Genomic DNA, 24829 nt, shown 5'->3' on the forward strand with positions numbered 1-24829 from the left:
TTAATAAACATATTTGGTATCACCGCGTGCATAAATGTCAGAACTATCAAAATATAATGTTAATGATCCAGTATGGTGAATGGTGTAAACGTAAAAAAAAAGGCCAAAATTGCTGCTTTTTTGTCATATCACATTCCAAAATTAATAAAAAGCGACTAAAAAGTTACATCTACTCAAAAGTGGTACTGATAAAAACAACAAATCACTGTGCAAAAAAATGAGCCCTCATACAGCCCTGTATATGGAAAAATGAGAAGGTTACAGGTTGTCAAAATAGAGTGATTTTTAAACATACTAATTTTGTTTAAAAAGTTTGAGATTTTTTTTAAAGCAGTTCAATAGTAGAAAAGTTTGTAATCATGGCTATCCTTTTAAATCGTATTTACCGTAAAGTGTACAGCATGAAAGCAAAACCTTCCAAAATTTGCTAAATTGCGGTTTTATTTTCAATTTCCCCACACAAATAATATTTTTTTGGTTGCACCATACATTTTATGGTACAATAAGTGATGTCATTACAAAGAACAATTGGTTGCGCAAAAACACAAGCATATAATTTATATATATATATATATATATATATATATATATATATATCTCCATATACAGACTAATGATCGTATAAAGAACATTGGGCAGACTAGATGGGCCAAATGGTTATTATTTGCCGACACATTCTATGTTGCTATGGAAATCTGTTATCAGTGTCACCCACAGTAACCTGTTAGTACAGGCTTGAAGTGCAGGTGATACTGATGAAAATAATATTTACTATGGAGCCGATCCATGGTCCTGTTCCGCCGTTATCCACCATATTCGGGCTGCAGGCTTGGTGCAATTCAAATTGCACTTTAAAATATAAAAAAGAATAAGGCAGCAGGGAATGATGGATAACCCTTCTAGGGATATTGTAGATTTGGAAATGCTTTGCTTCTGGAATTATTGAAAGTATTAGCAACTTTGTTAAAAGTTGGGTATCTCCCTCGTTCTCTCTCTTATAATGGGTCATATAGAGCCATTTCTTATATATACTTATGCACGGATATCAAGCTTTTTGCGCAAATTTGGGCAAGTTGATCATTTTACCGGGAAGGTCGGCATGTCTCTAGATGCAGCAAAGGCATCTGATGGGGTGAACTGGGAGTTCCTTTGGGCCATGATGAGGAATTTCAAAGCACATTAGAGAACAAAAGTATCTCTGGAAAATTTGGACATTGATAAGGCGCAGACTTCTTAGACGTATGTTAGTAAAATGAAATTTATTCCAAGAAAATGCAACGCAACAATAAGCGTTTCAAGCCCGGACCTGGCTCTTCATCAGGCATATGTATAATGCGGATAGTAGACAGTATTAAAGCACATTAAAAATTGCTTTAATACTTAAGAGAATATTGCATATAGTGTTGTGTAGTAAATATGATGGGATTTTTTGAAATGTCGGGGACATACCCCCTTTTTGGTACACACATCCCCTTTCCCCGGCGACCATGCCCCTTTTTCAGGTTTTCTGAGTAAATTGGAGTTGGAGTTGGTCAGGTTTTTACATTTTTTGGCACAAATTCGGGCACAGACACATTTTGTGGAGCAGTGCGCCAAATTCTGGCACACAACCCAACAAAACATGTCAGGTTTATAATACTAAATCAGGGACATTGTCTCTGATTAATAATAAACAACAAAATGTGAGAAAAAAAATTGAAGATTTTGCCAACAACCAATCATAGCTCAGTGTTCTTATCTTAACGAGCTCTGGTAAAGTGAATGCTGAGCTGTGATTGGTTGTTATGGCCAAAATCTCTCCAGTGATTCTCTCACTCATTTTGATAAATCAGGGTTATTATTGAAAAAGTTATCAAATAAGTTAATAAAACTGAATTAACCCCTTCCTAATTAACGTATGAATTTTTTTAAAAATAATGTAATAAAAAATAAAAATAATCATATGTGGTACCGCTGCGAATGTAAACGCCCGAAATATTAAAATATAAGGTTAGTTAAACTGCACGGTCGATGGCGTACACGTTAAAAAAAAAAAAAATATATATATATATATATATATATATATATATATATATATTTTTTTTTTTTGGTCACTTCATATATATTAAAAAAAATGAATAAAAAGCGATCAAAAAGTCCTATCAAAATAAAAGGGTCAGAAGATGACAACTTTAAACATACTAATTTTGGTGCATGTAGTTATAATTTTTAAGTATTAAAATAAAACCTAAATAAATTGGGTATCCTTGTAACCGTATGGACCTACAGAATAAAGATAAAGGTGTCATTTTTACCAAAAAGTACACTGTATAGAAAAGGAAGCCCCCAAAAATTACAAAATGGAGTTTTGTTGTTTTTTTTAACCCCACAAATAATGTTTTTTTTTTTTTCTGCAGATTTTAGTATAAAATAAGTAAAATCATTACAAAGCACAAATGGCGACGCAAAAAACAAGCCCTTATATGGATCTGTAGGTGCAAAAAGTGTTATGATTTTTAGAAGTGGAGGAGGAAAAAAAAAACAAAAGTGCAAAAATGAAAATTGGCCTGGTCCTTAAGGCCAAAATGGGCTTCGTCCTTAAGGGGTTAATGCCAGTGGCAGGGTCCTGAATAGTGTGGCCTTTCCTATTAAAAGAGACAAAAGGGAGTGGTTTGAGTACTTAGGTTTTAAAATCTGTAATAGGATTTTGGAATTTTATACCCTTAAAGCACAACTTTCATGAACTTGGGGCTATATAACCTACACACAGCCTTCGTACTGTGTGCAGATTGTGTCTACAGTAGTGTTTTCACCTTGGTTCTCTCTCCTTTTATCACCCCAAAAAACATTTATGATAGCAGCTGCACACAGTCGAATAGGTGTGGCGAAAGGTTCGCTATGCCTACGCCTATCCCCTGTACGTCAGCGCTGGGACCGCTGTGTGATTGACACACAGGTCCCAGCGCATGCGCATCTTAGCTTATCCTGCGCGCTCTCTGCCTCTAGCACTGTGCAGGTGCACTGAGGAGGCAAGCGGCCAGAGCGACCGCTTGCCAGGATAACACGCTGTGGCGCGCACGGGGGAAAAGCTAAGATGCGCATGCGCTGGGACCTGTGTGTCAATCACACAGAGGTCCCAGCGCTGACGTACAGGGGATAGCCTTGTCAGAGGCGGGGCCTAGCGAACCTGGTGCCACGCCTATCTGACTGTGTGCGGCTGCTATCAAAAAAGTTTTTGGGGGTGATAAAAGCAAAAAGAACTAAGGTACAAAAACACTTCTGTAGACACAATCTGCACACAGTACAAAGGCTGAGTGTAGGTTATATAGCCCCAAGTTCATGACAGTTGTGCTTTAATAAGGAACCGGTTATAGTGGATTTTAAGAGGAAATTTGACTTCTTCTGTAGGTTAAAGGGTCAATATTAGGTAAATTAATTATAAAAAAAGAAAAGTTATCACCACATAGTTACTCATGTCAAATATGAAAAGTAGGGCTCTAACATTAAAGTGTACCTGTTAATAAAAACTTTTTGTATAATGTAGGTAATACCTTTATATGTATATTTGTAAAATACATTGGTTAAATGGGCACTGTCAGGTACAAAACTTTTGATATGTTGTAAAGCATGCAAAACCAATAGATTTTGCAATTGCTTTCATTAGAAAATTTTCAGTATTTCATATTGAAAAGCCATTCAAACAACTTACCCCCTGCCTGCTTGGACACATACTAGTTCTGCTGTGTCCCTCCCACTGTCAGCTTGTGTCCCGCTACTGTCAGTGAGGACAAGCTGGGAGTTGTAGTTTTGCTAATGCTAGGGGATAAGTGAGCAGACAGCATACTGAGGGAGGGGGCAATCAAAACTAAGAGACACGGAATGATCACCAAAGGTGTCAGCCTTCTGCAAAAAAATGCATCAGTTCACAACTCACATGTTGCCCAAATGGAAGCATGCTCCTGTGGCTTTGAAATTCTACCGCATCCCCCTTATTCACCCATCCTCGCACCATCGGACTTCCACCTCTTTCCAACAATAAAGTTATTTTTGAAGGGCAAGCATTTTCCAGAGGATGCGACTCTGATTTCCACACAACAAGGCTTTTGGAACAACCTGTCGACTTCTACAAGCGAGGTGTTTACAGTTGCTTAAAGAGATGAGAGAAGTGTGTGTCCGTAGGTGGCACCAATGTAGAGAAGGACTAATGCCAAGTTTCATTGTTCTCAGTCCAAAGAAGTGGGTCAGGGGAAATCTTTAATGAATGCCCCTCGTATGTATTTTTTTTAATTGTTTTTTTTTTTTCTCCATACAGACATCATATTCATGATTATTATGGGCATTTGACACCTTTATATAAATTTTGTATTTATTATTTCACTTATTTATTATACCTACTACATGCATGGTATTTATCACTTCATTTTTTTATCACTACTTTTTACTCATATGTATCATTCACAATTTTTTTTTTATTTAAAACACTTGTATATTTAATATATCTATTAATTATTTTCCCTTTTGTCCTCATGATTATCATTCCATACATTCTTTTTCAGTTTTTTCTTTTTTCAAATTAATTATTTTACATAAAGAGACATATTTTCCATTTGCAATCTAAACCAATAATTTATGCATACGATCCACAAAATACACATCCTGTCTTTTCTGTCCTCTTTCCCTTTCCTAATCCAGTACTCCATCCACCTTTTAGTTAGACTGTTGGGCATTATATAAGAAGTAAAACCCCCATTATACGTAAGTTACTGAGGAAAGGAGTAGTCTCCTGAAACGTGCCTAGCCTATCTTTATGTTCCCCAGAATCTCTACAGCACAGTGGCACACACACTCCAAAAAATTTACTTTCCATTGAACTTCCTATTACAGCTAAGGACTTGAATCAAACATCTATCTGTAAACTTACTGACTGAGATGAAAGCCCATTTCTTGAAGGGCCTGCTCCTGTTCTTCACACAGCTTCTGCAATTGGCTTTTTTCTAGAAACAACTTATCAAAGTCCTGTCACAGAGAATGTAATGAGAAAGAGTTAATATAACATTAACTGGTCACAAAAAATTCCATTGTACATTATAATGTAGAAATTAAAAAAGCACTACACAACTTTTGATTTTGCTTTGAAGTGATGATGGGCACCAGCGGCTCCTGTTGTTTAACAACCGGCCCATCTGCACATTACAGAGATAGCTAATATTTTACAGAGGAAACATATGGTTTTAGAAACTAAAGGGAAAACTAAGTCAATGCAATACATCTGTTATATAATTTTTTTACTGTCATAATAAATATATATATTATATTATATATATATATGACATCTCTACAGTGCACAGATAGTGAATGATCTGTTATATTGGTTGGTCCACAGTAGAGACACACAATGGCTGAGATTTATCAAACTGATGGAGGCAATGTATAGAATTTCATTCAGTGGAGAAAAAAAAAAGATGGAGTACATACCAGGAATTTGAATACAGTGTTCTCTTTGTTACTTCATTCGGGGTAAATGGTAAAGGGAAGAGGGGGAGGGTGGATGACTGCTTCGGAGGAACTTCGGGCATCGGTCCTTATCACGCTCGTCCGTGCTTCATCAGGCCCTGATGAAGGCCCTGATTGAGGGCCTGATGAAGCGCAGACCAGCGTGATACGGACCATTGCCCGAAGTTCCTCCAAAGCAGTCGTCCACTCTCCCCCTCTTCCCTTTACCCCGAAAGAAGTAATAAAGAGAACACGGCATTCAAATTCCTGGTATGTACTCCATCTTTTCTTTTCTCTACTGAATGAAGTTATCACGATATACTTTCACTGTGAGCACTACTGAAGTCTTCGCCGAGGGGGTTCTATGTCCAGGTGTTAGAGATCCAGACATCAGATTGCAGTAAGGATCCACATAGTGCAGCGGTGCCGGTATACATCTTGCTATGTACTGAATGTATAGAATTTGCCCATAGCAACACAGCTCAGATTTTTTTGTACAAGAGCTTATTCCGATATGAAAGCAAAGTTGTAATTGGTGCTATGGGGAAATCACTCTAGTTTTTGCGTTGTACAGTGTGATAAATCTGGTTCACTGTGAAACCTATTTGTCTGGGGACAAAATGTTCTGGTCATAGTAACCTACCACAGCTCAGGTTTCATTTTTCAAATTGCTTTAGTAAAATGAAGGCTGAGCTGTGATTGGTTGTATGGGCAAATTCAATCCTTTATGTCCTCAGACAGCTGCCGTCAGAATTCTTCCATCATGTGTCATTCACCCATTACCTACAGAGCAGCAGCCCCTATTCTGCTGTTCCATCGGGTCTTATACTCCTGTCAAATCTAGTGCTGTACTCACTATTCTGCTGTTATACCATGTTCATAGTCCAGTCACAATATTACAATTACATTGGCCAAGACATATAAATCTGTCTAAAGCAAAAATACTGGTGTGGTATTTGCTCATTACAAGGTTAACACATACTTTTATAGCAAAAAAAAAAAAAGTTAGGGGGAGTGGCACCCTATTTAGCCATGCACCCCTCCCTGTTCACAGAAGGTTTTCTAAATTGATAGTGGATCCAGCATGTCACCCAGTCAGACGCTATATGCCCAGCAGAGGTGAGTGGAATGAGCGTGTTAGGGTCCCATTCGAAGCGAGGCCAACTCCGCATGGTGGATGGGGGACACGTTTTGATTAAAAAGTGTGCTAAGAGCCTCCATTTTTTCACCAAGAGTGCTGCTGCAACCTTCTTTTTTGTATACTATGCATACTTTTATGTTGATAATTGACCCCTCCAGAGCAGAGATACAAAGCTTTTAATGGATATGCAAATAAGCCTAAAAAAAGCCCAGGGAGCGTTCCCCTAGGCCACAAAAGTCCAGCAAAATTAATCCCATCCCACATCCCTCAGATTGCTTGTAACCTCCTCCACCAGCTTGACTAACAACTGCTAGGCTGTATTGTCACCTCCAACTCTCATGTGAAATCCTGCATAAGCGCCGTGGTATACTGGGTGGTGCATATGCAGTAATTTTTTTGTCTTTTACTTACCGGAAACCTGATAAATCCACTTTATTAAAAATTTCATATCCACATAATTTACTAACAAAAGGTGTCCAGCCTTTGTATCAATCACTAGCGTAATGCATGTTACCACAGTTCAATATTGATATTTATTATTTTTATGACCTCCTATTTTGATGTTTACAGTACTTTTGTAAACTATTCAAGTAACCCCTTGGCCACTACCAGACCAGGCTCATTACCCCCACCCCCACCCCTTTTTAAGAACATACAGATTTGAAATCTATAAAGCACCTTCTCATTCAGTTATTTAAATAATTTTTGCACCAGTTTTTCTGTGATACATAAGACTATTTTTATGGCATTTTTATCTTTCTTTGTGCAAAAAAATAATGTTTTAAATTGCATTCAATTCCAATACAGTTATTAGTTTACAGTATATAGGGAGTGTATATATGGGGCATAACCTGGGCCAAATCTTTTTATTTTTTCATTTTCTTATATTTAATTTATTTTTAAATTAGTTCTACTGAAAGTGAATAAATCAACCACCGAAGCCAGAGCTTCAAATTGAGATAGCTACAACAATTTCCCACGCAGAGAAAAAAAACTGAGTTAGCCACACAGGGGAAAGTGATCGTAAACAAGAACAAAATATACTGCATATTAAAGCACTTTTGGGAAAATTTATCAAGAGTGGAGCAGTTGCCCTTAGCAACCAATCAGATTGCTTCCTTAATTTCCATTAAAAAAATAAAATAAAAAAATGGCCTCTGAAAAATAAAAGAAGCAATCTGATTAGTTGTTATAGGCAACTGTTTCATTCTTCCTATACAAAGGTTTTGATAAATCTCCCCCTTTGAGCATAATACTGGTGGAAATCCCTGCATAGCAAGTATAGTTAGTGGTAGGGACTAAAAGTTCAGTAAGGCACACAATAAGTCCACATGTATGGAAAATAAGGCAAACAGCTAAGTTGCATCAGATATTTGGGCAAGTAGAAGATTCCTCATATTACAGAGTACTGGGTAAGTAAGGCATCATGAGGACCAACACCACCACTCCTTGTCAATTTTTTTCTGGACAACCCCTATTTTTTTTTTTAAGATTACCTGTTCAAACCATATCACTGAGTTAACCAGTTTCCCCCCCCCAAATTTAGCCACAGTTTTGCATGCTAAAAACAAAATTTCTCTAAGAAAACCCTGTAAATATTGACAACACAATTCCCCATCTAATATCTTAAAAAGACATAAAAGTGGTTCCTAAGGTAAAGGTGTAGACAAAAAAAACAAAAAAAATCAACCACTTTCCTCCAAAATTAAATCAACATAGGGGCAATTTCACATTAAATGCGAAAAGTCAGTTTGGGGTACAAGAAAGATATAGTGGAGCTGGAGAGGGTTCACAGACAGGCAACAGTACTACAGTACCCAGAAAGATTATCAGGATTAGGGTTAGTTTAGAAAAAGGATTTTTTGTACTCACTGTAAAATCTCTTTTTCGTAGCCTTCATTGGGGAACAGAGACAATGGGTATTATGCTGCTGTCCACTAGGCACTGAGCTAATCAGTTGTGTCACAAAGCAGTAGGAGAAGCCAAACAACAAAGGAGATTTGTCCGAAGGGCATCAAAAGTAACAATAGACAACAAAACAACCTGACCAGGAACCAGAAATGGGTGGGTGCCATGTTCCCCAATGAAGGCTACGAGAAATAAATTTTACGGGTAGTACAAAAAAAAAAAAAACTCCTTTTCTCGGTCGCCTTATTGGGGAACACAGAGACCATGGGACGTCCCAAAGCAGTCCCTGGGGTTGGAAAAACAACAGTCAGAGAAGGGAAAAGCAGTCCAGAGACTGAAATATACCCATTCGCACAGGAACGTGGAAGAGGTCCAGGAGGGAACCCACCATCTGGAAACCCCCACAAAACATGAGGGGAGAGCTAGGACCCGAAAAAAGGAAGGAACCAAGTAAGGATGGAGGTCCAACCTCTAACCAAATGCGACAGAAAGAGTCGCATCAGAGGCCTGCCGGCCTGAAACCCCCCTGACCAGAGAGAGCGAACACCACTTCAGAAGAAAAGACATAAGGCACAGGACCACCAAGGACTAGTCCAAACGCGGAAGAGAGTGACCAGAGAAATCCAAGTCAAGGGTTCCAAACGAACATGGTGAGGAAACTCCAGCTGCCAAAAGAGAAGCCTGCCAGACAGGCCTGAAGGGAGAGCCCCACCAGAAGGCCAGCCGCAATGCAGGACCGAGGCAAAGGAGAGAGAATAAAAAGAAGGCGGCAGCTGAACATGCCCAGCAGAGGGCAAGACCTTCAGAAGGTGGAACTAGAAGCCTTATTGAACTTTTAGTCCCTACCACTAACTATACTTGCTATGCAGGGATTTCTGCCAATATTATGTCCAAAGGGGGAGATTTATCAAAACCTTTGTATGGGAAGAATGAAACAGTTGCCTATAACAACCAATCAGATTGCTTCTTTTATTTTTCAGAGGCCCTTTTGTTTTTAGAAATTAAAGGAAGCAATGATTTGTTGCTATGGGCAACTGCTCCACTCTTCCTCTGTCAGAGTATTGATACATTTTCCCAAAAGTGCTTTAATATGCAGTATGCTTTGTTATTGTTTACGATAACTTTCCGCTGTGTGATTAACTCACTGTTTTTTCTCTGCGTGGGATATTGTTGTAGCTATCTCAGTTTGAAGCTCTGGCTTCTGTTGTTGATTTATTCACTTTTAATAGAACTAATTTAAAAAGAAATTAAATATAAGAAAATGAACAACAAACAAAAATAAAATAAAATTTGGCCCAAGTTATGCCCCATATATACACTCCTTATATACTGTAAAGTAACGACTGTATTGGAAAGGGAACGCAATTTTAAAAATTTTTGCACAAAGAAAGATAAAAATTGCATAAAAATAAAGAAAAACTGGTGCAAAAATTATTTAAATAACTAAATGAGAAGGTGCTTTATAGATTTTCAAATCTGTATGTTCTTAAAAAGTGGGGGCCGGGGTAACAAACATGGTCCAGGCCCGAATGCAGAGCCATCCGGCCCAGAAGAAGACAAGGGCAGGAGCACATTGCTGACCACTCAGACCGAGAGGCCCGGACACCAAACCACAGTCCGAAGGCCCTACTGCCAAGGGACCAGGAGGAAGAGGAAACTCAAAGAGCACACAGTATCACCTGGAAGGGCGAGGAAAATTTATGGCGACGGGAGGACAATGCCAATCTAGGAGCGAAATGCCAGACAGAGGTAACCAGGAGGACAGAAAGGCCACAAGATCCGTTCACCCCGGAGGGAGACGATTAGAGATAACAGGCCGTTGAGGAGGGTAGAACTGTCTGGAAACCCTGTAACAGTCGTCAAGAGAACTAGAGGGTCCTAGATCCGGGAATAAGTTGAGGGGTCGCAGGGTCCCACACAAGAAGTGGCTAAGCAAACTCAAGCCGGGGCGAAAAGCCCCAGGTGAAGAGCCAATATAGTACAGATCAACCCAGAGCAGATCACCTGTCTAACCCAGGAAAAAGTACAGTGCCGCCTACAAAAAAATCTAAATAGACAAATCACCAGGTCCATATGGCATTCACCCCCCGTGTTCTAAAGGAATTAAGTAATGTAATAGACAGACCCCTATTTTTAATATTCAGGGACTCTATAGTAACAGGGTCTATTTCTCAGGACTGGTGCATGGCAAATGTGGTACCAATATTTAAAAAGGGATCAAAAAGGTGACCCTGGGAATTATAGACCTGTTAGTTTGACCTCCGTTGAATGTAAATTGTTTGAGGGTTTTCTAAGCGATGCAATTCTGGAGTATCTTAATAAAAAATAAATGCATGACCCCATATCAGCATGGCTTTATGAGGGACCGGTCCTGTCAGACTAACCTGGACCAGGGTGAATCACTGGATGTCGTATATCTGGATTTTTCCAAAGCATTTGATACAGTTCCACATAAAAGGTTGGAGCATAAAATGAGAAGGATGGGGCTGGGGGAGAATGTGTGTATGGGGGCAAGTAACTGGCTCAGTGATGGGAAACAGAGGGTGGTTATTAATGGTACTTATTCTGATTGGGTGATTGTTACTAGTGGGGTACCACAGGGGTCCGTCTTGGGTCCTTGTAGAGAGGTTCAATAGTAAAGTAGAAATCTTTGCAGATGATACTAAACTCTGTAAAGCGGTAAACACTATAGAGGACAGTGCACTGTTACAAATGGATCTGGATAGGTTGGACATTTGGGCTGGGAAGTGGCAGATGAGGTTCAACACTGATAAATGTAAGGTAATGCACATGGGGAATAAAAATCCGGGCTGGGATTATGTATTAAATGGGAGAACGCTTGGGACAACTGACGTGGAAAAGGACTTGGGAGTCTTCGTTAACAGTAAATTTAGCTGTAGAGACCAGTGCCGAGCAGCTGCTGCCAAGGCAAATAAAATCATGGGGTGCATCAATAGGGGCATAGATGCCCACGACAAGGAAACAATTCTACCGCTGTACAAAACACTAGTCAGACCACACATGGAATACTGTGTACAGTACTGGGCACCAGTGCACAAGAAAGATATAGTGGAGCTGGAGAGGGTTCAAAGACGGGCAACCAGAGTAATACAGGGAATGGGAGGACTACAGTACATAGAAAGATTATCAGAATTAGGGTTATTTAGTTTAGAAAAAAAAAAAAGGCTTAGGGGAGACCTAATAACTATGTATAAATATATCAGGGGACCGTACAGTGATCTCTCCCATGATCTATTTATACCTAGGATTGTATCTATAACAAGGGGGCAACCTCTATGTTTAGAGGAAAGAAGGTTTCTACACCAGCACAGACAGGGGTTCTTTACTGTAAGAGCAGTTAGACTGTGGAATTCTCTGCCTGAGGAGGTGGTTATGGGGAACTCTGTGAAAGAGTTCAAAAGGGGTCTGGATGCATTTTTGGAGAGTAATAACATTACTGGTTATGGATTTTAGATCTATAGGGATAGAACATTGATCCAGGGATTTATTCTGACTGCCATATTAGAGTCGGGAAGGAATTTTTACCTCTAGTATGAAGGTTTTTTGCCTTCCTCTGGATCAACTCAGTAGGGACTCATTAGGGATATAGGTTGAACTTGATGGACTTTGGTCTTTTTTCAACCTTATGAACTATGTTACTAGGTTACTATGTTATAGGCAGAAAAAAAGAATAGGGAAACCACCTCGGAGACCGAGCCGTGTAACCGTCACCTGGAAGATTGCACAACGCAAAGAAGCCCAAGCAGAACATCAAGGGAGAGGGTCCTGAAAAAGTTTGGGACCACCATGAAAGAAGTGGCATACCATAAGAGTGAACAGTGGGCAGAGCAACAGGAAACACCAGCACAGAGATCACTGCGCAGCCCAAGCACCCTCAAATACAAGGTACGAGAGGCTAGACAAGGCCAAACAAGCATCGGATCCCAGCGGTCAGAATGGACTGGATGACTCCAAGGAGACACAGCCCAGAAGGCAAGGCATAGAGAGGGAGACAGAAGGGACCCAGCTCTGGTGCCAGTGCAGTCAAAGCAATAAGGCACATAAACAGAAGACATGATCTGGGTGCAGGAGGTCGCCCCCAAAAGACTGTCGTTCAGTCACTGAACAACTGACACCCACCCCAAAAAAGGGAGGAACATGCCGCATTGAGACTGCCCAGATGTTGTCTAAGCAAGTTACCCTGAAGGAGAGTGCCACATGAGATTCAGGGTAACTAGAGTAGAAACCACGCCAGGATCGCCAACACCCCACGCAGAAAAAGAACAGGGGGGGCAGAAACAAACCCTGCAGCTTGGAAGGCAACGTGAATGCCAGAAGAGCAACAGCCGCAACTAAGCCAATCCAGCAGCACCCCATCGAAGGTGGGAAGATGATGGCAGGGATAGGAAGAATAAGAAGCAAGGCACTGCCGAGGCTGGAAGGAGAACCCGGCCCTCCCGTATGGCAGGAGAGAAATGTACTACTGACGCACCAATGCTCCACCACCAACAAAATAAACCATCCAATACAAGGAGGCTGGAGGACGATGGCCGAAAGAACAAAAACAGGAACAGTGCAATGCCTGCAAAACTTCCTGTAGGAAGGAGAAGCAGAATGGCCAAAATCCGGATAGCCGGCAGCCCCCCAAGCCACCCCAAGGCTGGTAACGGAGGGGGGTCAACAAGATGGCTGGACACGCCATAGGAGGGATATAGAAGATCACCCAGAAGAGAAGAAATGCAATGACCACAGGAGAAAAAGTAGGCCACCTACGAAACCTGCCTATAAGCAAGGGTGCAAACAATGACTGCATGATGAATAGCATGCATCGAATAGTAGGCAACAGAAATCGGTAGCAAGGTCACCAATACCCATGCCATGGAGAAAAATGTGATGGAAGAACCAGCCGGAGCAGTAGAGTAGCCAATCTCACCATGCTGCCTTTTCTGGGATGGGAAATGTGGACCCTGAACTAGCCAGAGTCTATATCCACTAAGGCCAGGCCTGGATACACAGTCACTCCACTAATGACTGCGAACGACTCCCCCCGTGAAAGGGGGAAGAGAAAAGGCTGCAGTGACCAATGCAGGTACTCCACAAACTTTCCCTTTCTATAAAAAAAAAAAGGGGGGGGGGGGGGAATACGCTGGTTGTGAGAATCACAGCAGGAAGTCCACAAGATACTGCCCCTAGAAAACCACTGATACTTCACAAAAGGAAGGGGGGGGGGGGGGAGGATATCATTACTGTCCAGAGCCCAGAGAATATGCAGGGACACTCTACAGAGCCCCACGTGCCAGTAGCAGGATATTAGAACCGCCGCTGCAAAAGAGGCAATCACAGCATAGGCTTATGGCCAGGACAAGAGCAGACACCACTTTACACCCATGGAAAATCACACATGACAGCGAAAAAGTGGTCGCTGCTGGCGAAGGTGGTACATTGCACCTGGAGGGACAGTTATGTGACACTTCCAACAGGTAGTGGGGAACCGGAATCTCAGCTGCAGTGTGGCAGACCGCATTTTTCCCCCCTCGGACGTGATAGAGAGTGCACAGCACACGCAGGATCATCCCATCAGCAACTCCCAAGTGTAGTGGGGTACCGGAACTGCCAGTGCAGATGTGACAGACATCACACTGTCTATGGGCGTCACAGAGGGTCCAACTGCATGTGTCCACTCACACGTATACAGAGGACCTGGAACCGCAGACACGGATGTGGTCGGCATCAAGTATTCCCTAGGAGTCATAGAGGGTCCCTTGTACGTCCCTTGTACGTCCGCTTACAGTGGAGTGCCGTAACTGCAAACCCGGATGTGGTAAACACCACGCTGTCCATGGGCTTCGCCGAGTGTTCATCCTACATCGGCCACTCACACGCATAGTGGGGTCCCAGAACTGCAGCCGCAGATGCAGCAGGCTTCATGTACTCCCTAGGAGTCGTAGAGGGTCCATTGCACATCGGTCAACTCACAGTGGAGTGCCGAAACTGCAGACGCGGATGTGGTATACAACACGCTGTCCATGGGCTTCGTAGAAGGTCCATCCAACATCAGTCCACTCACACATAGTGGGGTACTGGAACTGGAGCCGCAGATGTGGCAGGCGTCATGTACTCTCTGGGAGTCGTAGAGGGTCCAGTGTACATCGGTCAACTCTCACTCACAGTGGTATGCCAGAACAGCAGCTGTGGCAGATGACACGCTCACTAGTTTACACTGGACTAGTCTATGGAAGCTGCAGAGATTCTGTAGAGGGGAAAATGGAACTTCAGGCACAGCAGACCCGGCACTGGTGACAGGTGATGAAGGAAACAGACAGACAGGGATTCCCCAAGGAAGGATAAGGGTAGCATGGCGAGCCATGCTGATAACTATCCCTAGGTCTGGACCACTGATAAAATCCCATACCACAGTAAAATGACCATCAGGTCACCATGGAAAAAGGGCCAGGGCCCGAAACCATCGCTCATAAAAATAGGGGCTAGGAAAGCACATGGCTGCAGACCGCACTCCAGATAAAGGGGTACACCAGCAGAAAAACCTTTTTTTTTTTTTTTTTTTTTTTTTTTATCAACTGGTGCCAGAAAGTTAAACAGATTTGTAAATTACTTCTATTAAAAAATCTTTAAAAAAATGTCTAAAGCTGAGCTGAGTGGCCGGATGAGGGAGGGACAGGTCACCGGACTGACCCCTACAGGTATGGCGCTGGAGCCATGAGGGGTCTTGCTCAGAGCAGCCACCAGCAATGGTGGCCGAGGAGCTGGGCACAGTGTATAGGACCCCAAGAAGGTAGAGGAGGAAGGGAGGGAGGAATGTAGTACATACTCACAAGAAGACCTCATCTTCCTATACTTACCCTGAAGTCTTCGGCCAGCTAAAAAACGCACTGCATCACGCCAAGCTGCAATAGCGAGGCGGGCAGGGGCAAGTGGGGGACCCGGACCCAGGGTACTACCGAAAGGCGCTGGCCGTTGGCGAGAAGGGGTTAACAGCCCATACACTATGCACCTTGCCCCTTTGTTGCATGTGAGAGATCAGGTAGCGCCATGCTCCTGACGCCTCAACCTAGAAAAATAACAAAGGGAAAAAACCTTAACTTAAAGTCCCTAGCTAGAAAATAATAAAACAGAAAAGACCAGGTCTGGAGAGAGCTCCAGACCTGTGTCTGCCTCCTACTGACACTAAAACTGATTAGCTCAGTGCCTACAGGCAGGTATATCCTGCTGGGAGGAGCTGACTTCTTCTTTTGCCTAGTGTCAGCCTCCTAGTGGACAGCAGCATAATACCCATGGTCTCTGTGTTCCCCAATAAGACGATCGAGAAAAAGAAGGCTTAGGGGAGACCTAATAGCTATGTATAAATATATCAGAGGGCAGTACAGAGATCTCTCCCATGATCTATGTGTACCCAGGGCTGTATCTATAACAAGGGGGCATCCTCTACATTTAGAGGATAGAAGGTTTCTACACCAGCACAGACTGCTATTCTTTACTGTAAGAGCAGTTAGACTGTGGAATTCTCTGCCTGAGGAGGTAGTCATTGTGAATTCTGTAAAATAATTTAAAAAGGGGTCTGGATGCATTTTTGGAGAACAACAACATTACAGGTTATAGATTCTAGATCTATAGGGACAGAAGGTTGATCCAGGAATCTATTCTGATATTTGGAGTCGGGAAGGAAATTTTACCTCGAGTATGATTTTTTTTTTTGCCTTCCTCTGGATCAACTCAGTAGGAACTCATTATGGATATAGGTTGAACTTGATGGACTATAGTCTTTTTTCAACCTTATGAACTATGTTACCTGCAAGGCAAGTTTGGATCTCATGGAAACCCCTACCACTGATAAATTCAGCATTTAGAACAAGCCACACAGAGGGAAAGCTGATGTTTTGAATTTGGAAGGGGATAAGAAAGTACCCAAGGGCATAGCCACCGGACCTAACCAGCTAATAATAAACATTAAAGTCTTTAATAATAAACATTGAAGAGTAGTAAATATAGACCTACAAGTTGTTATAGTTAATTTATTTTTTTACTTTAACATACGTATGTTTTTGTTTTACATATTGTGCCTCCCCCAAAGGTTAAACAAATGGGGGAAATTGCTCAGTAAAAGCTATTTTTATTTTTGCTGATTTCTCCTGTAACTGGTGCTGACATAGTAGCTCCAGATACAGGGAAAATACAGCCCCTAATATTGCTTTCAATGCTGGGTCTATGACCCAACAGCTCCTGCAGGTACCAGGCATTAAAGAGGGGACCAATAGTAAAATAAATATATTTCATTTATTATTCAGAATACACAAAACAGGGGAAGTATTAAAAAAAAAAAAACACACAAATGGCATGGACACAGACATTTTGGTGGGGACCAGGGAAGGAGGGGGCATAGGTCCAAATACAAAGCAAAAAATGAAATGGTAACAGACAGCTCCATCTCATGGTCTTTAGGGCCTGAGCTGATTGTTGCTGCTTTTCTTTGCACTTCTAGCATAACACTTATATTACATGCACCTTATTATATGCCAATTTTTGCACACTTGTGCTGCATACATTCCCTCTTTGGAGGTTGATGCAACATATAATTGCACTTTACATGACTATATATTTATGTGTTTACTTGTATTTCAGTATACCTCCATTGTATGACTTTTTCATATTTCTGTCTGTTACCTTTTCTTTGCTTTGTATTTGGACCAATGCCCCCTCCTTCCCTGGTCCCCCACCAAATTGTCTGTGTCCATGCCATTTGTGTTTTTTTTTTTTTAATACTTCCCCTGTTTTGTGTATACTGATTGATCAATTAAATAAATAGTTTTTTTCTTACTATTGGTCCCTCTTTGTAGTGGTTTCCCTGTTTTATAGGTTGCATATTAGTGCTCTAGAACCACAGGACCTCATTATTAGGTTCACAGCGTATGTATCCCTATTTCTGTGTTGGTATATATTATGTTAACCAATTATGGATGCCCTTGCACTTTATATTCATTACGGCTATAGCCATATTACGTGCAGTGCCTTGTGACTTAGCACTCATACATTACCTTTGTTTATCATGTAAGGATGCACTTGAACTTCAACATTGATGAGTAAATAATCAAACTAGCAATAAAGTGCATCTTTTTGGTGTTAATATCATGAATTTATGGGCTCTATTTGTTACCCCCATCGCTATATGCTTTTAAGTTGTCTGCTGTGTATGTGTTTTTTTTTAATGGATATTATGGGCATGTAGAATTTGTTATTTAATAAAGATTAATTAATCTCATACGGAGTGTTGTATTATTATAATTGTAGCACAAGAGTTTTATAGGTAGATATGTATTTTTTTGTTTCTTAATAACATTTGTACCTTATAAGCGAAGGATACTATTGATGAAGTTTTTATTTTTTGCTCTGTAAACTCCTCATATATTACATATATATATATATATTTTTTTTTTATAGACAGGAGTATGATAACGAGAACAGGAGTGAGCACAGAGAAGTGCTAGTCCTGCCCTCACTTACTGGACTTTGTCCCAGACTGTTCTTCAACTGGGACAAATATGATGTTGCAGCTGGACAGTACTATGTTCTGGGGGTACATTACCTTTTTAAGTTGTAAATATTGCAGTAAGTCATTTTGTAAGGATTTGTTCTTCTCTTTCTCTTTATCAAGCTCTATTTTAAGTGTTTTTTGTTGTTCTCTCTCAGATTGTAGATTGTCCTCTAAATGGGAGCTATGATGGAAATAGAAAAGTACATTTAAAGCATTACCATATCTAAAATAGCTTTCTGTATACATGCAAATAAAAAACTCCAGAATGTAAGTACAGTACATTATGTTCAATATGAGGGACCTCAGCTTGCAAATGGTAAGTCAGTAGTTCATTGCCATATGAAGGGCCTAAGAGACACAAAGCCACAGCAAGCCTAGCCCTTGGTCTAAATACTTAAATGCCACAGTAACTATTGATTGGTGTCCCTAAGAGGTTAAAAAGCAGAGAGGTGGACTTGTGTCTCATCCAAGCTGCAGTGGTATAACAGCTGACTGACTCCCTCCATGGGCAATGTTCATATTTACTAAGTAACACAATAAGGAGGAAACCATAAGTCAGGACTGGACTAATGTAAAAAATGATATAGTGTGGATCAAAAGTTTGGGTACCCCAGGTAAAAATTTGTATTACTGTGCATAAAGAAGCCAAGGAAAGATGGAAAAATCTATAAAAGGCATCAAATTACAGATGAGACTTTCTTATAATATAGGTCAACAAAAGTTAGATTTTATTTCCATCATTTACACTTTCAAAATAACAGGGAAAAAATGGTGTCTGCAAAAGTTTGGGCACCCTGCAGAGTTAATATTTTGTACTGCCCCCTTTGGCAAGTTTCACAGCTTGTAAACGCTTTTTGTAGCCAACCAAGAGTATTTCAATTCTTGTTTGAGGTATCTTTGCCCATTCTTCCTTACAAAAGTCTTCCAGTTCTTTGAGATTTCTGGGCTGTGTCACGCACTGCTCTTATAAGGTCTATCCATAGATTTTCAATTATGTTGAGGTCAGGATATTGTGAAGGCCATGGCAAAACCTTCAGTTTACGCCTTTTGATGTAATCCCCCGTGGATTTCGAGGTGTGTTTAGGATCATTATCCATTTGTAGAAGCCATTAACTTCAGCTTTTTCACAGATGGCATCAAGTTAGCATCCAAAATTTGCTGAAATTTTATTGAATCAATTTTTCCTTCTACTCGTGAGATGTTCCCTGTGCCACCGGCTGCAATACAACCCCAAAGCATGATTGATCCACCCCCCATGCTTAACAGTTGGACAGAGGTTCTTTTCACTAAATTCTGTTCCCCTTCTTCTCCAAACGTACCTTCTCTCATTCTGGCCAAAAAGTTCAATTTCAACCTCATCGGTCCACAGAACTTGTTTCCAAAATGCATCAGGCTTGTCTATATGTTCATTTGCAAAATTCAAATGCTGATTTTTGTGGTGAGGGCGTAGAAGAGGTTTTCTTCTGATGACTCTTCCATGAAGACCATATTTGTACAAGTATCTTTGTATAGTGGAGTACTGTACCACAACTCCAGTGTCTGCCAGATCTTTCCGGAGGGATTGTGCAGTCAAACATGGGTTTTGAATTATTTTTCTCACAATCCTGCCATTTGTTCTGTCTGATATTTTTCTTGATCTTCCAGATCTTACTTTAACTTCCACTGTTCCTGATGACTGCAATTTCTTAATTACATTCCAAACAGAGGATATTGACATCTGAAAACATTTGGCTATCTTCTTATAGCCTTCTCCAGCGTTGTGAGTGTCAACTATTTTCAGTTTCAGATTTCTAGACAACTGCTTAGAAGAACCCATGGTGCTGATTGATGGGGCAAGGTCAGATGAGTCGGGGCATTTAAAACCTTTGAGATTGACATCACCCAGTCTTCCCAGATGATGATTGAGAACAATCCATGACACTGGCAGGTCTCAGCTTTGCAAAGGGGGCAGTGCATGCTGTAAATTCTGCAGGGTGTCCAAACTTTTGCAGATGCCATTTTTTTGTTTTATGTTATTTTGAAAGTGTAAATGATGGAAATAAAATCTAACTTTTGTTGACATATTATAGGAATATTCTAATCTGTAATTTGATGCCTTTTGAAGATTTTTCCATCTTATGTATATTAATACTAATTTTTACCTGGGGTGCCCAAACTTTTGACCCCCACTGTATACTCTAGAGATCTACATTAGATCACTGATGATTAACTTCTTAAAAGATAATGCAGAAGTTGACTGCACCTAAATATTTTACTACAGGGAGAAGGGAGGGAAATTGTGAATTTGCACATGCAAGGTTTAGCCAGTCTTATTGCTTACGGCAAGGGTGTGTTGTGTAATACACACATGGCATTTGCCATTGCTCTGAAGAATCCCTGCTTTACGTAGATGCCTGGAAAATGTAGATTTCAACTAAGAATTGGGCTGACACATGGTCTTAAAAAGGAATCTGACAGCTGGTTCACCCACAATGAACAGAGCAGATACGTTTATAGTGCGGGTAAATCTTAGTAAAATGACATAACTTGTTTAAATCCATGGTCCTATTCCGGAGATATACTGTATTATGTGGTAAAGCTTATATTTTATTTTTCTCCTGTGTGCAATGGAGGAGGGAGCTGGAATTCAGAGCTTCTCTGCCTCCTTCCCATATGTCTGCCCACCTTGTAAATTATCCATGTGAATGCCATGTGGAAGGGCATATGGCAGAAGAGTGGACAGTGGCAGGAAAGCTCAGTGTGCGATCCAGTGGACATTGCTTTGTCATGCCACAATTGCATAGTGTCCATTCTTGAATGAATCCTTTGACTGACAGGAGGGTGGAGGCTAATCTCAGTGAGGGCTTTGCAGAAAGATAAGGTGGATATGATAATGACAACTTTCTCTCACTCCCTGCATGTAAGTGACAGCTGAAAGAGGGAAACTGCTCTATATAGCTCATGAATGATAATGAGATGAATACATAGGTTGGTGAGAGGGAAAGCATGGGCTATGGTTTTAGTTCCCCGGAGTACCCCTTTAACAGCCTTCCCCAATCCCAGAAGCAAAATACATGAATTGTTTTTTGGAAAACTGCCACTGCAGTTTTTGAGCCAAATTCAGAAGTGGATCCATAAGGGAGGAGAAGTGTAAGTCCTTCCTTTAGATGTCCTATTCCTTTTGAATACACTTCTGGCTTTGGCTCAAAAACTGCAGTGGCAGTTTTTCAAAAACTGCCAGAAAAAAACCCATGCATGTTTGTGCCAAATTCCACTTGATTTTTCCAACATGTATTTTAGCAAAATTAACTTTCTGTACCGTTGCGAGTCCAGCTTTTGAAGTTGATGTTTATAGGCTTCTGTTTTAGCTTCCATGTCCTTCTTCATTTTGATACAATTTTCTTCAGATTTTTGTCTTTTTTTTTCTGATTCCTGTAGTCTGACAGAATGTTTTTTTTTTATTTTTTTTTAGATATACAGCTATTCCATTATGTTAGGCTACATTCACATCACATTTGTGCCATAGGTCCGATGCATCTGTCAGCATTCCGCTAAGAACAAGATACCGACGTATACTTAGAATACAGCAGCAGGCACCATTTACAATAATAGCCAGAATGTAGTCACTCGGGGATATTTATCAAAACCTGTGCAGAGGAAGAGTGGTGCCGTTGACCATGGCAATCAATCAGATTTCTTCTTTCATTTTTGAAGAGACCCGTGAAAAATTAAAGAAGCAATCTGATTGGTTGCCATGGGCAACAGCACCACTCTACACAGGTTTTGATAAATTCCCCCCCCCCCCCCCCCAATGACTACATCTAGGCCACATTTCGTTGATATACAGCGCACTGGTTAAGTTAGCCTATACCAGTTTAAATTAGCCACAACATAGTCATAAGACTACTATATTTGGGCCACTGAAAAGAAAGGGGTCTGCTGCTTGTATTCCACAGGATACATAGTCATCTTTCAAAAACAGATACTTGTGATGTATGGCATAAACACAGTGTGAACCTAGCCTAAGCTGACAACCATCAAACAGGATACATAGGACATATATAGTTTGGAAATAAGACAAATATACAACCTGTGCCCTGCAAGTTTTTACTTTAACATCATGTCACAACATGCCATCTAAAATACATGAAATGGTGATACATCTCTAGCAAGTAAGCAATTTAAACATAACAATGAATTTTAAAGGGGTTGTCCAGTGAAAATTGTAATTTAATCTAAGCCTACAATATCCACACCCGGTCTGAAACGTTGCAGCTTGATGGAGCTGCAAACGATGCCACATCACATCACATTGCTGTGGCCAGAGATTGGATGAGCTATGATATGATCTGGCGTCTGCAGCTCCATAAAGTGCTGCAGCTGCCGAGACTGGGCGCGGATATCGGAAGTGAGGGGAGTGAATAGAAGATTTGTTTTTATTTTACTATGGGCACATAGGTTAAATAAACCTGGACAACTATTTTAAAAACACTGAAGGAGATAATTAAAAAATGTCAAATTGTCTGGGTCTATTTCAAAAGCTTATTTTTTTTTGTTTGTTTTAAAAATGATAGGGACAGTGTCAACATCATGAAAAGAACTTAACCTAACATGTCAGAGACATGTCAAGAGTTTTGATCAGGGTCATATACTGAGATCCCCAACTCCCAACTCCCCCCCCCCCCCCGGCCACTAGAATAATCCGGTAAAGTGCACTCTCTTCTCCCACTGCAAGGGACTCAGACTTTTTATTGACCACGTCCCCTGCAGCAAGGAGACAGCTGATCGCTCCTTCTAGCAATCACTGGGGGGGGTGGGTGGTCTTAAAGGGGTATGCCACCGGTCAGTGTTAGGAACATTTAGTTTTGAACGCTGTGTGTGCACTGCGGAGGTCATCCACGCCCCCACACACCCTCATTGCAAGTCTATGGGCAGGGGCGTGACTTGTGTTGATGGCGCATGGCCTGACGCCACACCGCAGCGCCCACACAGCGTTCGGAACTAAATGTTCCTAACACTGGCTAGTGGAGTACCCCTTTAACACTCTGATCGATGAAAAAACTTTTGACATATCAAAAAGTTTTTTTGAATGGCAGTAAGGCACTAGCAATATTTATTTTTTCATTTTCTGTAGGGAAAAGAAAAAATACTTCCCCAAATATGTAGAAAAATGCCTTGTTTGAAACTGGCTCAATGTCAAAGAACCAAGTACTGTCAGGATCCTGTCCATGTTCAAAGCAAAATATCATATTATTGATTAACGGATTCGAAAAAGGTAAATAATGTTCGTTCTTTCTTTTTTGTTAATGTTTATTGAGTAACCAAAAGAATAAAAAAAAAATAGTTTTCTTATTTTTTTTTTTTTTTTAACTTTATTATAATTACCGTATTTATCGGGGTATACCACGCACCGGCCTATAACACGCACACTCATTTTACCAAGGATATTTGGGTAAAAAAAGTTTTTTACCCAAATATCCATGAAAAAATGAGGGTGCGTGTGTGCGCGTGTATACCCCGATATACCCCCAGGAAAGGCAGGGGGAGAGAGGCCGTCGCTGCCCGCTTCTCTCCCCCTGCCTTTCCTGGGGTCTAGAGCGCTGCTGTCGGCCCTTTTCACCCCCTGGTTATCGGCGCCGCTGCCCGTTCTGTCCCCCTGACTATCGGTGCCGGCGCCGATTGCCAGGGAGAGAGAAGTGGCGCCGACAGCCAGGGGGAGAGAAGGGGCAGCGGCACCCATTGCCGGCGCCGCTGCCCCGTTGCCTCCCCCCATCCCCGGTGGCATAATTACCTGAGTCCGGTCCGCGCTGCTCCAGGCCTCCGTCGTGCGTCCCCAGCGTCGTTGCTATGCACGGCGCTCTGACGTCATGCGCCGCGCCATTCAGCGCATAGCAATGACGCCGGGGACGCACGACGGAGGCCTGGAGCAGCGCGGACCGGACTCAGGTAATTATGCCACCGGGGATGGGGGGAGGCAACGGGGCAGCGGCGCCGGCAATGGGTGCCGCTGCCCCTTCTCTCCCCCTGGCTGTCGGCGCCGCTTCTCTCTCCCTGGCAATCGGCGCCGGCACCGATAGTCAGGGGGACAGAATGGGCAGCGGCGCCGATAACCAGGGGGTGAAAAGGGCCGACAGCAGCGCTCTAGACCCCAGGAAAGGCAGGGGGAGAGAAGCGGGCAGCGACGGCCTCTCTCCCCCTGCCTTTCCTGGGGGTGTATCGGCGTATAACACGCACACAGACTTTAGGCTAAAAATTTTAGCCTAAAAAGTGTGTGTTATACGCCGATAAATACGGTATATTGCACCCCTCTACTAATACAGCGATGTAAGTCACAGAAAAATTTAATACTAAAGAAGCTGCAGCATACAGAATAGCAACGCAGCCCCTTTAAACCAGTGATTGCAGGAGTTCCAGAAGTCAGACTGCTGCCAGTCTAACATTAAAGGACTATCTTGAGGATAGGCCATCAGTTTTATAAGGCTGGCTGGATAGTCCCCTTGAAATATTTTGTTTTACTTTAAAAATCCCCACCTTTCTTCCAATGCTCTTGTTGTTGAGTCTACCAGATCCGATTTAGCTTGCAATAAGCTTAACTGTTCATTCTTGTTTTGCAAGGCAATTTCTGTCTCCTGTTAAAAAAAAGTGGAAAAATGATTTAAATCAAATATTTTTGGGAAAATGTAAATACATTTTTAATATTTTAAGCAAGTATAAATGCACAGACCAATAGTTTTACCATTTGCATATTTTCTTGAGACACTGGATATACAACAAGGAAAAGT

General features: G+C 41.4%; 1 protein-coding gene across 7 annotated transcripts in view; it reads right to left on the reverse strand.

The window, feature by feature from the left end:
- The window catches only part of RUFY1 (RUN and FYVE domain containing 1), a 147665-nt gene that overhangs the window by 25037 nt on the left and 97799 nt on the right, over positions 1-24829 (reverse strand). For 6 of the 7 annotated variants that reach the window (XR_008843088.1, XM_056516534.1, XM_056516535.1 and 3 more), the window contains 4 exons: positions 24579-24676; positions 21367-21486; positions 18120-18249; positions 4901-4995 (listed from right to left, as the gene is read on the reverse strand). Coding sequence is in view for 6 of the 7 variants with exons in the window: in XM_056516534.1 (XP_056372509.1) it covers positions 4901-4995; positions 18120-18249; positions 21367-21486; positions 24579-24676 (443 nt within the window). In the remaining variant the exon portion in view is untranslated. The remainder of the gene's footprint in view (positions 1-4900; positions 4996-18119; positions 18250-21366; positions 21487-24578; positions 24677-24829) is intronic. The other variant, XM_056516537.1, reaches the window with a different exon arrangement.

Source organism: Hyla sarda, chromosome 4 (genome assembly GCF_029499605.1).
Source record: "Hyla sarda isolate aHylSar1 chromosome 4, aHylSar1.hap1, whole genome shotgun sequence".
In the NCBI taxonomy this organism is placed as follows: Eukaryota; Metazoa; Chordata; class Amphibia; order Anura; family Hylidae; genus Hyla; species Hyla sarda.